General features: G+C 49.4%; 2 protein-coding genes across 2 annotated transcripts; both read left to right on the forward strand.

Moving 5' to 3' along the window:
- Positions 1-431: 431 nt before the first annotated feature.
- H6S33_007104 (uncharacterized protein) lies at positions 432-2005 on the forward strand (the record flags this gene model as incomplete). Its single annotated transcript, XM_044838449.1, has 4 exons — positions 432-713; positions 782-1140; positions 1301-1783; positions 1828-2005. The coding sequence occupies 4 exons, from the start codon at positions 432-434 to the stop codon at positions 2003-2005; spliced, it is 1302 nt and encodes a 433-aa protein (XP_044689268.1).
- A 4377-nt stretch (positions 2006-6382) lies between these two features.
- H6S33_007105 (uncharacterized protein) lies at positions 6383-6856 on the forward strand (the record flags this gene model as incomplete). The annotated part of the gene is made up of 2 exons (XM_044838450.1): positions 6383-6645; positions 6697-6856. 2 exons carry the CDS (start codon positions 6383-6385, stop codon positions 6854-6856), a joined length of 423 nt encoding a protein of 140 aa, XP_044689269.1.
- Positions 6857-12114: the final 5258 nt, after the last annotated feature.

Below are 12114 nucleotides of genomic sequence, written 5' to 3' on the forward strand. Positions count from 1 at the left end.
GTATACCTAAATTCCGGCTGTATTTTACCCATCTGACATGCCCGTTTCTATTGGTGATTCAGACTTCTTCATATACAGTGATAGGGCGTTGCCTTCCAAGGTCAGAAAACACGGTACGCTCCTGGATACTAACCGCCTTCAACGTCGCAAAGGAATCCTTGATGTCCCAATTGATTATGCTTGATACCACAATACATTACTCATTCGATCTCTGGACCTCACCAAACCACCGAGCATTTCTTGGTATTGTTGCCCATTGGGTTGATAAGGGAGGGGCTCTCAGATCAACAGTATTAGGGATGCAGCGATTTAAAGGTCGGCACACCGGGGAAAACCAGGTTTCTCATTTTTGGCGTGTGGTTTGTGACTATGGTATTATCCAACACATTGGATATTTCACGTTAGACAACGCCAGTAACAATGATACGACGATGCTAGAAATCAAATTACGTCTGCAGTCTATGAATATTGAGTTTGATCATATTGGACGTCGTTTACGTTTCTTTGGACATGTTATTAATATTGTGGTAAAAGCATTTCTTTGGGAAGATACGGCAGAGGCATTTGAGGAGGATATACAAAGCCTTCAAAACCGCCGGAAAGAGGAACAAGAGCTCATTGGATGGCGTCAAAAGGGACCGATGGGGAACCTATACAATATCATTACGTGTATAGGATGCAGTCCGCAAAGGCGGGAACCCTTTGAAGAGAAGGTACCTACGCTCAGTTCTATTGCTCATTATAAATACACAAACAAACTACGAGCTAAACTGTCATATAGGTAAAACTGTCAGACCCAGCTACGAATCCACTATCCTTGATACAGGGGAATGATACACGATGGAGTGGGGATTATGATTCAATTGTTCGAGCTTTCAAATTGAGAGAATCGATTGAGGATTTTGTTTCCGCCACCATTAGAAAGAACGTGGAGGGTGCAGGAGAGGAGAATATCAAAGCCCTTAAATGGGATGAGCTGAGTACTCAAGATTGGGATGAGCTTCGTGATATCATTGATATTCTAGGACCGTTCCGGAAATGGCAGCTCATATTGCAGGGAAAGACACATAACGGGGCACTGCATGACATTTTCCCGGCTATGGATGAGCTTCTCACTCATTTGGAGGACACCCGCACCCGGTACAAAGCAGAACTACCGGAAAATCAAACCAAGCATCCATTACCTCAATTAACAGTGCATGGTCGAGACTGAATTAGTAAGCCACATTGTCCTATTGCATATATGAATAACGCGTAATATCTCCCTCGCATGAAGACTTACTAACAATACCTGTACCAGGTACTACGACCTTACCGGTCCTACTCCTGTGCATATGAGTGCAATTGCACTCCATCCTGAAATGAAGCTGGATTATTTTGATGGTGAATGGGAAGACAAGCCTGAATGGATATCGAATGCGCACAATTCTTCGCGCAGACTTTGGGAAACTGAATACAAACATGGCTATATTAGAAAGAAATCGTCAACTCCGAATATTGATGAGGATGATGTGTCTGCAGCGGCGGCCCCTACTATAATCCATGATAGAGAGGTGGATGAATTGCCTATCTCGAAACGAAAGAAAAGAGCCCGTCTTGCAGGATCAAATCAGGACGAGTTTGAGCTTTTCCAGCCGCGAGACTGTGATGAGGATTTAACATTGGGTCCACTCCAATATTGGGTACAAAGAAATGAGCCAAGACAGAAGCAACGCGAAAGGATGGGCATTGAGATACATAGCATACCAGCAATGTCTGCTGACCCTGAACGGCTGTTCAGCAGGTACTACCTCTACCCCCTTCACCAGAGCTCGCTGACAATAACAGCTCTAAGCTGCTCATATCAGACCGCCGAAATCGATTGGGAGATGATATCATTGAGGCGTCAGAGTGCCTAAAGTCTTGGGCAGCAGAAGGGTTAGTGCTTTCAGAGGAGGTGTCGGATATCTCACAGATGGAACTCATGCTACGAGATCTTGAACTGCAGGTCACTACAACTATATAGCTAGCTAGATTGTCTATTATCAACTGTACCTGAAATGAATGACTCTATTATTACCCAAAACACTAGAGGCCCGTGGGCTTAACCACAGTCTGTGGTCTTGAACACCCGGGTAATGTCCGTCCTCGTCAACTGTCAAAGACGGACGGCGCTGATAGTCCGGTCCGGTCCTCAGCTCAAGACGGACGGACTGCCCCGTTGCGAACACTGGCTCAGCCTCGACCTGCGCCATATAAGGCAGACTAACCTTCGATTCTAATTTTCCTAGACTTTGGCCAGTGCTCGACCAGCACCATACTCGATAGGCTTTTCTTATGTTCTATCGCCGATTTCGTATAATCTTTCTGCTCGACCGGCACCCTCTTCGGGCAGGCTTTCGTATGTCCTATCTCCTATGTCCTAGAACGCGCTTGCTCGGCCGGTACTAATTGAAAGGTAGGCTTCATGTTCCATCAAAGAACACCAGATAGGCCGGCACGCTAGAAGGTGGGCTCTCCTTACTTTCCATTTCCTAGAAACCATCTCTATCTTGGATCTTTAGCTCGACCGGCGTCCTCGGGCGTAGCCTTTCTTCCTCTTTTGTTGCGTCTCTTCCGACCTCAGCTCGACCGGTGCCTCCATAAAGGTAGGCCGTCTTCTCCTTTCTTACTGATATCTCATTCCCTATAATTTTCCTATTTCATGGAACACCCCTGCTCGACCGGGATCCTCGTGGGGTAGGCTTGCCTTATATCCCTTTTCCTAGAACTACTTTCCTCCACCGGAGTCCATAAAAGGACAGGCGTTCCTAGATCAACATTTCTCGACCGGCACCTTAACAAGGCAGGGTTTACCTCGATCTTAATATTGCTATAGATCAGTCAATACCCGCCCCCTACCCTACTAGGCAGGTGTTCGTGCTCTACCTTTCGTAGAACTCCTGCTCGACCGGCGCCTATCAGAAAGCAGGCTTTCTTTAGTTTCCCCAGAAATCTCCCATTTCCCAGAAGTCTCAATTTTCCTTTAGAACTCCAGCTCGGCGGGCATTTCCCAGGCAGGCCTCCCTACTCTATCCCAGAACTATCTTTCGAGCGGGACGCATAAAAGAGGGACTTTCCTTTCTTGCTAAAGATTAGATATTCGGCCCGAGGGGCGCATGGAAGAAGGCCAGCTTTCTCTACCTCCGATTTCTTATGATTATTCTCTTTACTAGAACCCCGGCTTTCCTCGGTCAGTGTTCAATAGGTCCTTATTAAACTTGGAAGGCAGGCTCTCTTCGCTCTCAGCTTTCCTCATCATCTGCTCGACCGGCACCCAGGACAAAGGGTAGGCATCGTTTCTACTTTGATATGTACCTTGCTATACTAGCCTAGCTGTAGACAGCGTTTGCAATGGGACGTCGGTTTAGTGGTACAAACCGGTTCAAAACTAAATAATAACGAGACAGTTAGTACAGTTTAAGCTTCAGGCGATGGTGGTTATGCTGAGACATGATGCGCCCTAAACCGATACAAACCAACAAACTAAATAGTGCGGAATATTATTTCTCCGCCGCCTCCGGTAGAACCTTCGACCCTCCGGAGCAACATTCAGCTCTGAAACACCCGCCAAGAACCCTAACCCACATACCGTTTAGTTAAATGGTATTACCGGTTTGACCATGTTGGAAGAGGTGGTGGAATAGTTAGTACTGCGATAATGGGTAATAGAACCCAGCCCAGCTATAGGCTGTGCACACAACACCGGACTCCACGAGCATTTCCGGCGCGCTTCACAAGCACCCACGCCGCCAAGCATCTAGTGATAACTGGTCTCTCAGCTCGCGACATGCTCTTTACTCAACGAGCTTCATGGCCATACGCCAAAGAAACCTTCTTTCCTGTTCTAGCCGTCTTCATCGTAGATAGCCTATGGTCCTTTCTGCCCGCGGCCCAACCCCACCCCCGTCCCTGTCATGGGCACCCCCGGCAGCCACCGCAACAAGAGACCCCTCCACGTTACCTGACATACTCCAGGTACCGTACGGCCGCTGCGCCGACACAGGGTGCAGTAGCAAGCACCGTACTGCTAACCGACGACGAGCGGAATTCAAATAGCTCGGAGGTGCGGGCGGGGATGTTTCAGACCTCCCCATTGGTTTTACGTTTAGTGTAGAGCGACGTGGTCGTTAACGGCGGGGAACTGGCGATGGTGGTAGAACCTGAAATTAAGGAGAGAGCAGGTGCTTGTGATGTTTGTTGTAGTTGTGAAGTTGATGGAGGGGTGTCGTGTAGCTTGTACGCTTCTCTTGGCGTCTTGGCGCCCGGCGGTGAAAGCATACATGCCGTCATGTCCGCATCAGCTACGGACTACAGGACAAGGAGAGATATGTAACTACCACGTCGAGTGTGGTTCAATGACCGTTTTCAAACATAGTAGCTGTCGGACAACGATTGCGCGATGGGAAAGCGATGGAAGTATATGTTGCTAATATACAGGCACAAGACAATCACCCAATCGCAAAAACCGCCGCTAATCAACTAGCCGATTTCGGAAACATGAGCGGATACTCCACTGCCCGCCCCGCGCTGCGACTGCACTGGCCGGCGGCTACCGCACCCGGGTTAGCAACGCATTGACCTTACTCCCTGTTCGATATCTTGACAGATAGTTGTGTCCGCTCAACATTCGGTTCCCGGAGGCTATAAATGATACGGGATAAAAAGTAGGGCGCAGCGATAACTAGGTAAGCAATGTATTCTCGCGCAATGGGCAGTATGCTCTGATCCGTTGATCAAGATATCGATTTGGTCAAGTGCATGACCAGCTCGTCACGTTTGATGGAGAAGGCGACCCGTCTTGAAGGCCGATATTCAGTTGGACGGTCTAACCTGTTGCTCAAGGTGCAAGCACACATCACGCCCGATCACCAAGACCCCCACCGATTGGTTGTAACTCTGGAGAAAGCAGATGCACATCCGATTGGGAAAACCAACAAATATAAATCTCAGATCCCGGTTCTCGAAGTAAGGAATATATCGAGATGACAATTTCATGTAATAATGGATGGTAGGAGGAGCCTGGACTCGAGTCTGGGGTGTGCGCCTGGGTGTCGGGCGTCGGTGCTCTCGGTCACGGTGTTCTGAGCTAATTGAACTCTCAATCGCTCTCAAAAAAGGTCGGGTATTTTGAGGTGCTTGGCCATCGGTCCAACCATAGGCGCACACTTGACTAAACCGACGTCTTGGTGGATAGGTTGGAACACAAGAGTCAATCTTCTCTTTATATCTTTCAGGACTCCATCGAATCTACTCCACCTACCCGGTCCCACGGCATATTTCCTTGCATCGATCTCACACTGACCAACCGGCACCGTCCTGGTCATTCTCAATCTCGTGACGGAGTGCAGTACCTGATTCGTCTTCTCGACCAGTACCCCCGGGGTAATCGTTCCCTTCTTCAGTATCTCACTCTGCTTGCCCACCACCTCCATTAGTATGCCTTTCTTCTTCTTTTCTCCACCGGCACCGTTGTATGGCTTGTAAAACACTTGGCCTGAGATACAACATCCACCAGTAATGGTTTCCACTTGCAGATCGATCAGGTAAGCTTCCTTCATCACGTCATATCCTTTCCTCAACAAATCTCGTTACTGGACAGTTTCTTTTACAACCCCCAGCGGCTGCTGGAGGGGTGCGCTTTCCTTCAAAAACCACTCCATCCCTCAGCGAGCGCGCCACCACGTCGCACTCGTGGAAGCCGCAATGACCTTTGTTCCACACACACACTCCCCACGCGTCCGCCCCGGAAGCTACTACGACCATCCCAGAACGCCAACTCACGCGCCTCTCGCTCTCAATCAACAGTCCTCCGCCGTGCAGAATGTACCAACACCCCTGCATGTGTATCGGACCTTGATGGCACCAGCGGGAGCGGGGCAGATGCTGTTTGGGATGGGAAAACCGACAGTTAGTCTGTCGTGCCACGTTCCGGGCTGGGGGGGGGGGGGGCACATGCATTTAATGCATTATCGCACTTATTTTCTCGACGCGGGGTTGCGATAACGGGAAGTTGGAAACTCTCTTTCCCCCGCGGGTCTGTTCTGTTCTCGTTGATGCTGCGTTTGATGTGTGGTTCCTTCGTGACCAACATCGGGGACTGTGATCGTAGTGGTGGATAGTGTTTGGAGTTGTGGTGGTCTGGGGGGGGGGGGGGGGGTGACGGGGTGAATTGCGTGGTGTAGTTCACCCCCGAAGCTAAAGGAGATAACTATAAAAGCACGCGCTCATCATCCATCCTTCGGCTCCTCAACCCAATCTTGTTTCTCTATCGCCACTTCCCTAACATACCAGTTCCCAGAGCCCACCTTCTACATCTCCTTCCACCCCACCACCACCACCACCACTACAGCGCCCAATAACCATGGTCCTCCTCCCCGGCTCCGTCGGACTTTCCTGCGGCGTCACCCAGCTCTGCCCGACCCTCTCTGGCAATGTCGCGACCTCTCTCACCCCCTGCGTGATCCCGTGGGGTATCAGCTTCTCAGCCGCCGTTGCCGACGCCTTCACTTTAAGCACCACCACCGGCAGCATCACCTTCGGCGCCGAGATCGGCGACCCAGTTGTACTCGGCCCCCAGGGCACTGCGACCTTCTTCAGCTCCGCCCCGCTGGTCCCGCTGGTAGGGTATTTATCTCCCCCCCTTCCAAGCAGGATAGAGCGCTAATGTGGTGGCAGCAGTGAGACGAGCGTGTTTGTGGGGCCCCTGCTGGGCGCGGGTACACCGGCGGTTGGAGTGGGGTTGGTCACAGCCGCGGGGGTAACGCGGGTGGTGAGTACGCCGGCGGCGAACGCGACGCTCTGTAGAATTTCGTATCTGGCAGTGAATGTGGGGTAGCGCGTGCGCGAGTGCGGAGGGGTATGTGCTGCTGTGGGCGGGTATGGAGGGTTGTAAGGGTAGCTACTAGCGAAGGTTTGTCTGGTGCTTTGATTGCTGGTGTGTGTTGGCCGTGAACCGAAAGGACGAAAAGGTTGGGGGAAAAACAATTGTTGGGGGGTTAAGCCTGCCCCCCCCCGGGGTCCCCGGCGGGTGGGGGTTTGAAACTGTGTACCCTACCGGTGCTTGCAAGTGACAGTGGCTTAGGTATGCCTAGTGTAAAGTCCCAAGCTATCGGGTTATGTGCAGTGGTGATCTATCGGAACTTGCTACCGTCAATACTGCCAGCAGGATCCGCTGGGAGTTGGGGTTATCGGGTGATGCTGATACTAGTAGAAGTCCGCACAGGTTTGATTAGGCTCTTTCTTGTTTTGCCTTTTGCGGTTGATAGCAAGTGTAGTACTACCAGACACTCATCTTGCAACAAAGGCTCTCAAGTCTAAGGTAGACAGGGCCAACATTCGCGAGAACTACTCGGGTGATAAAATATAAGTAAATGAGTTGAAAAAAAAAAAAAAAAAGACTCGGGTGACAAATCTTGATTCCTGCACGAGTGATGCCCCATGATCCCGGTGGCGGGTGAGTGGCCGTGACCACAAGATGGGTGATAGTTTGTGGCTCCGAAAGGCTTGACCAAGTGATAGTGTATGTATCAGGCATCGGGTGATAACCCGTGACGATGATGCGAGCGGGATGACCGTTCATGATTTGTGGCGGCGAGTCACCGAATCTTCCCCAAAAGACCAACTTCGCATACGGACTAGAGCACCGTATGTAGCAGATCGACGATGTTTAATTGGATCGTTTCGCTGTATGTTTACCACGGTCCCTCACTCGCTTGCTAAACTAGATAAAAGGTTCGGGTAGAAACACCTTACCGTTTCTGGTAACTCGGACAGCTGGCTTGTGATGAGATATATTCTATCAAGGTTACAACAGTGATGTAAAGGTTTAAATACCAAGTGTAGACAGCAGTGTCATCCGTCCTCGAAACCTGAAAGAACATTGAGCTAGTAATTTCTCTTTACTCTCAGAACTTGAACGAGAGACCCCCCCCCCCCAAGGCACGAATGCTGAGGTGACGTGTTGGTAGACTTTGATCGCACTTGGCACCTCCGGAAGCAGGAACGCCGATTTTTATTTTACTAGTGATTGAGCAACTGTCTTTTAAACACGTTTCTGCCCCCGTTCATCTCAATTTCTGTCTCCACCTGTACGCTTATCGTTCTTCAACTCGTCTCTCGAACTACCGAACCCTTACCCTTTACCTCGCTATTAATCATGCCACGCCTACGTCTTGGAAATTGATGCTATACTCCAGAGGGTTTTCCATCAACCTTTGCTAACTGCTAGAAGATTCCGTGGTAATGTTTGCTACTCTTCAGAAGGTTCTCTACCAATGTTTGCTACGTTCTAGACCTTTTCAGCTCAATTCAGCCACCCTAGAAGATTCTGTATCATTGTTTGCTATGTTCTAGGTCTTTCTAGGTCAAAAACTCTAACGCCTGGGCCTTTCCAGCCCAGCATTCCTACGTTCTAGGCCATCCGAGCCCGAGTTTGCTCCATTCTAGGCGATTCTTTGACGTTGTTTGCGACACCCTAGAAGATTCTCGAGCGATATTCTCGACCTTCTAGGCCTTTCTAGACCAGGTTTGCTATGTTCTAGGCCATTCAAGCCCATGTTTGCTACGCTCTAGAACGCTCTCTTCCAATGTTTGGTACGCTCTAGATAATTCTATACTAATATTTGCTAGATTCTAGACCTTTCGAGCCCAGGTTTGCTACCTTCTAGAAGCCTCTCTGATGATGTTTGCTACGTACTAGAAGATTCCGTAGCGATGTTTATTACGGTCTAGGCCTTCCCAGCCCATGTCTATTAACATTCTAAAGGCTTCTCTGCCTATGTTTGCTACTCCAGAAGATTCTTTTGGAGCGTCTCCTACGTTCGAGAACCTTCGAACACTAGAATTCGCCGCCTGGGAGGGCTAACCCCAGCTAGCCCTAATTCCAAAAGAATGCAATTTCCCATATCCCAGGGAGTGTATATACTGGGCTTCCCTCCCTCTCCCTCTTTCATTCCTCAGCTCTTCCTGGCCCAAAATCCTCACCAAAAAACAATTAGCCTGCGGTGGCGTCAGGTAAACTCGAACACCACTAACAGTTCTGAGCAACGAACACCCCCACAAACTACTCGAATGGTATGTAATGGTAGCTATTAATCCTCCCTTCCTTTGTTCGGATTTACTAACACCCGCATCGGGGAGATGGTCTGGTGACGGCATCCCTCGGTGAGGATTGAACGATTTGCTAATCTCTGAACTTGGAGGTGGTCTGGGAACGGCATCTCTTGGCGAAGTTTAACTCTTGGCTAATCTTCGAACTGGGAGGTTGACTGGTGACGGAACCTTTCAGGTCGATGAGCTGAAACTCTGCTAATCTTCGAACTGTGAGGTCGACTGGTGACGGGACCCTTCGGAACGTTTAGCTGAAATCACCTGGCATGGCCAACTAACCTTCGAGCTGGAGAGGTTGTCTGGTGACGGGACCCTCTGACTCGATGAGCTGAAACTGCTAGAACTCTCTGCTAATCTTCGAACTGGGGAGGCTCCGGTGACGACCGGAGCCCTCTGGGGCGATGAGCTTCTGGAACTCATGGAACTCTCTACTAATCATAGGACTCGTGGAACTCTCTACTAATCATAGAACTTGAGAACTGCTCGACCGGCGCCCGGGTGGGGTAGGCTTTCCTTCTTTCTCTACTAATCATAGGACTCGGAACTAATCATAGGGAACTAATCATAGAGCTCTAGGACTGCTCGACCGGCGCCCGGGTGGGGCAGGCTTTCTTTCATTTTCTGAATTTACTAACACCCGAGCTGGGGAGATCGTCTCGTAACGGGATCCCTCGGTGAGGTTTGAACGAACTGCTAATCTCTGAACTGGGAGGTGGTCTGGTGACGGCATCTCTTGGCGAGGTTGAACTCTTGGAACTACCTGGCATGGCCTATTACTAATCTTCGAGCTGAGAGGTCGTCTGGGAACGGGACCCTCCAGGACGCTGAGCTAATAGGGATCGGTTCACGGAACCCACTAATCTTCGAACTGGGGAGGTTGACTGGTGACGGAACCCCTCAGGTCGCTGAGCTGCTGGGAATTAAACGATCTGCTAATCTTCGAGCTGGGAGGTCGTCTGGGAACGGGATCTTCCAGGCCGCTGAGCTGAAACTCCGCTAATCTTCGAACTGGGGAGGTCGTCTGGTGACGGGACCCTCCAGGACGCTGAGCTAATAGGGATCGGTTCACGGAACCCACTAATCTTCGAACTGGGGAGGTTGACTGGTGACGGAACCCCTCAGGCCGCTGAGCTGATGGGAACTATCTGATCTGCTAATCTTCGAACTGGGGAGGTGCTGGCACCCCTCCAGCTAGATGAGAGTTAATACTAACCTTTTAAATTGAAATCTTTACTAATCTTCGCGCTGGGGAGGTGCTGGTAACGGCACCCTCCAGCCCGTTTAGCGTTAGGACGGATTTACTGGAACTACTAATCTTCGGGCTGGAGAGGTGCTGGTAACGGCATCCTCCAGCCCGTTTAGCGTTAGGTCGGATTCACTGTAGGTCTCTACTAATCGTCGAGCTGGAGAGGTGTTGGTGATGGCAACCTCCAGCTCGATTAGCCTTTGGACCCGCTTACTAACCGGTCGTCTGTCCTTTATTTTTAATGCCAATTTGTCTCCATATGTAAAGACTTGATATACCTTTTATTTCGTGGATAGCATTCCCATTTCCTTACGAGTTCACTAGTATAGGTGCAATTTCAACTCTATAATTCATCTATTTTTCAGTCTTGTAATATCTCCAAGTTCTCGGTTTCCATTGATAATATGCGTAGAGGTGTAGCTGAATTTCTCTAGGCTCATCCTGTAACTGTTCAACTATAACAGAAAACATAATATTCATACATTAAAATCATGAGACAAGTTAACACTTAATCGATTAATTTTCATCCAGTCAGTTCATGGGTAAAGCGGAAGCTAATTAACGTCTAGATCTATAGACGCATATCAATTCAATTGAATCAATACGTTTCGGGGGCTTCTGCTTTACATTTACAAGTGAACCATACAACCCAGTCGGATCCAGGAGCTGTTAATCCCAGACCCCCCGTGACTCATGCCCTCCTCCGGTCAAGAATGACCATACATTTCCCTCGTAGTAAACCCCCCTCCCACCCTCCATACCCAACTCAATCCCAGCCGCCGCTATGCGTAATTTCCACTCTAGCCTTTATCGAAGCTCCCAGCCATCTAGCCCGGCAAACCCCGCCGGAGGAGACCATTTGATATATTGACACTATTCTGTGGCCTCTGGATGTCCCTGTAAATAAGGTAAGAGCACTAATAGATTAACCACAATTTGCAGCTGGAGAAGGTATTCGAGCTATTACGGGAGTGGGTGTAAAGATACTGATAGAGTAGAATATACTCTGTTCGTTACGTTGTGTTTGGGAAAATGCCAATGCTAAGCGATAGTTCTGTAGCTTTTAAACTTGTAATATTGTAAACCGGATTCCGCTCGCTGAGTGACTGATGATGCCACTAAGACGAGGCGGAACCCTTCCCTATTTATACATATTGGAACCTATGCCAAGGCCCGCTTTCTAATACTAATGAGATAACGATAATAGAATAAGATAATCAACCCGAAGATAACCCCAATAGAAAAGCGCCCCCGCATAGTTCCGTTCCTCCATTCTAATTCCGACACGTAACCATAAACCCCGCAATTGCCAGTAACCGAGCTGTATCATGCTATTGTCCTAGAGCTACTTCCCTAAGTAGAATGGCCTGCAGCCATAAGCCCCGCTTCTATTTCGTTCCGGGTGAGACACCCAATAGTAAGCGTGCCCTCACAACAGCCTAATACTAGTGTGGTTGCACCCGGTGCCCCCACACCCCTCGGTACCTTTCTATGCTTGTTCCCTCGTTACCCGACCGTACTCGCATCACAACCCATCACTCGTATTATCCTTATTCCTTGACTTAGGAGCAGTGTTCGTGTTTCCTGTAACACGTTGCTCAACACGAGAGCGTATGTACAAGCTATCACTCGGTCACCATACATCACTCGGCTCATCAGCCATCACTCGATCTTCTTATATCACTCGAATATCATGTCCGTAAGTTTTGATTGTTCTGACCGAACTAAGGTATTGACGC

The sequence above is a fragment of the Morchella sextelata genome (assembly GCF_020137385.1).
Source record: "Morchella sextelata strain SCLS chromosome Unknown scls_22, whole genome shotgun sequence".
Lineage (NCBI taxonomy): Eukaryota > Fungi > Ascomycota > Pezizomycetes > Pezizales > Morchellaceae > Morchella > Morchella sextelata.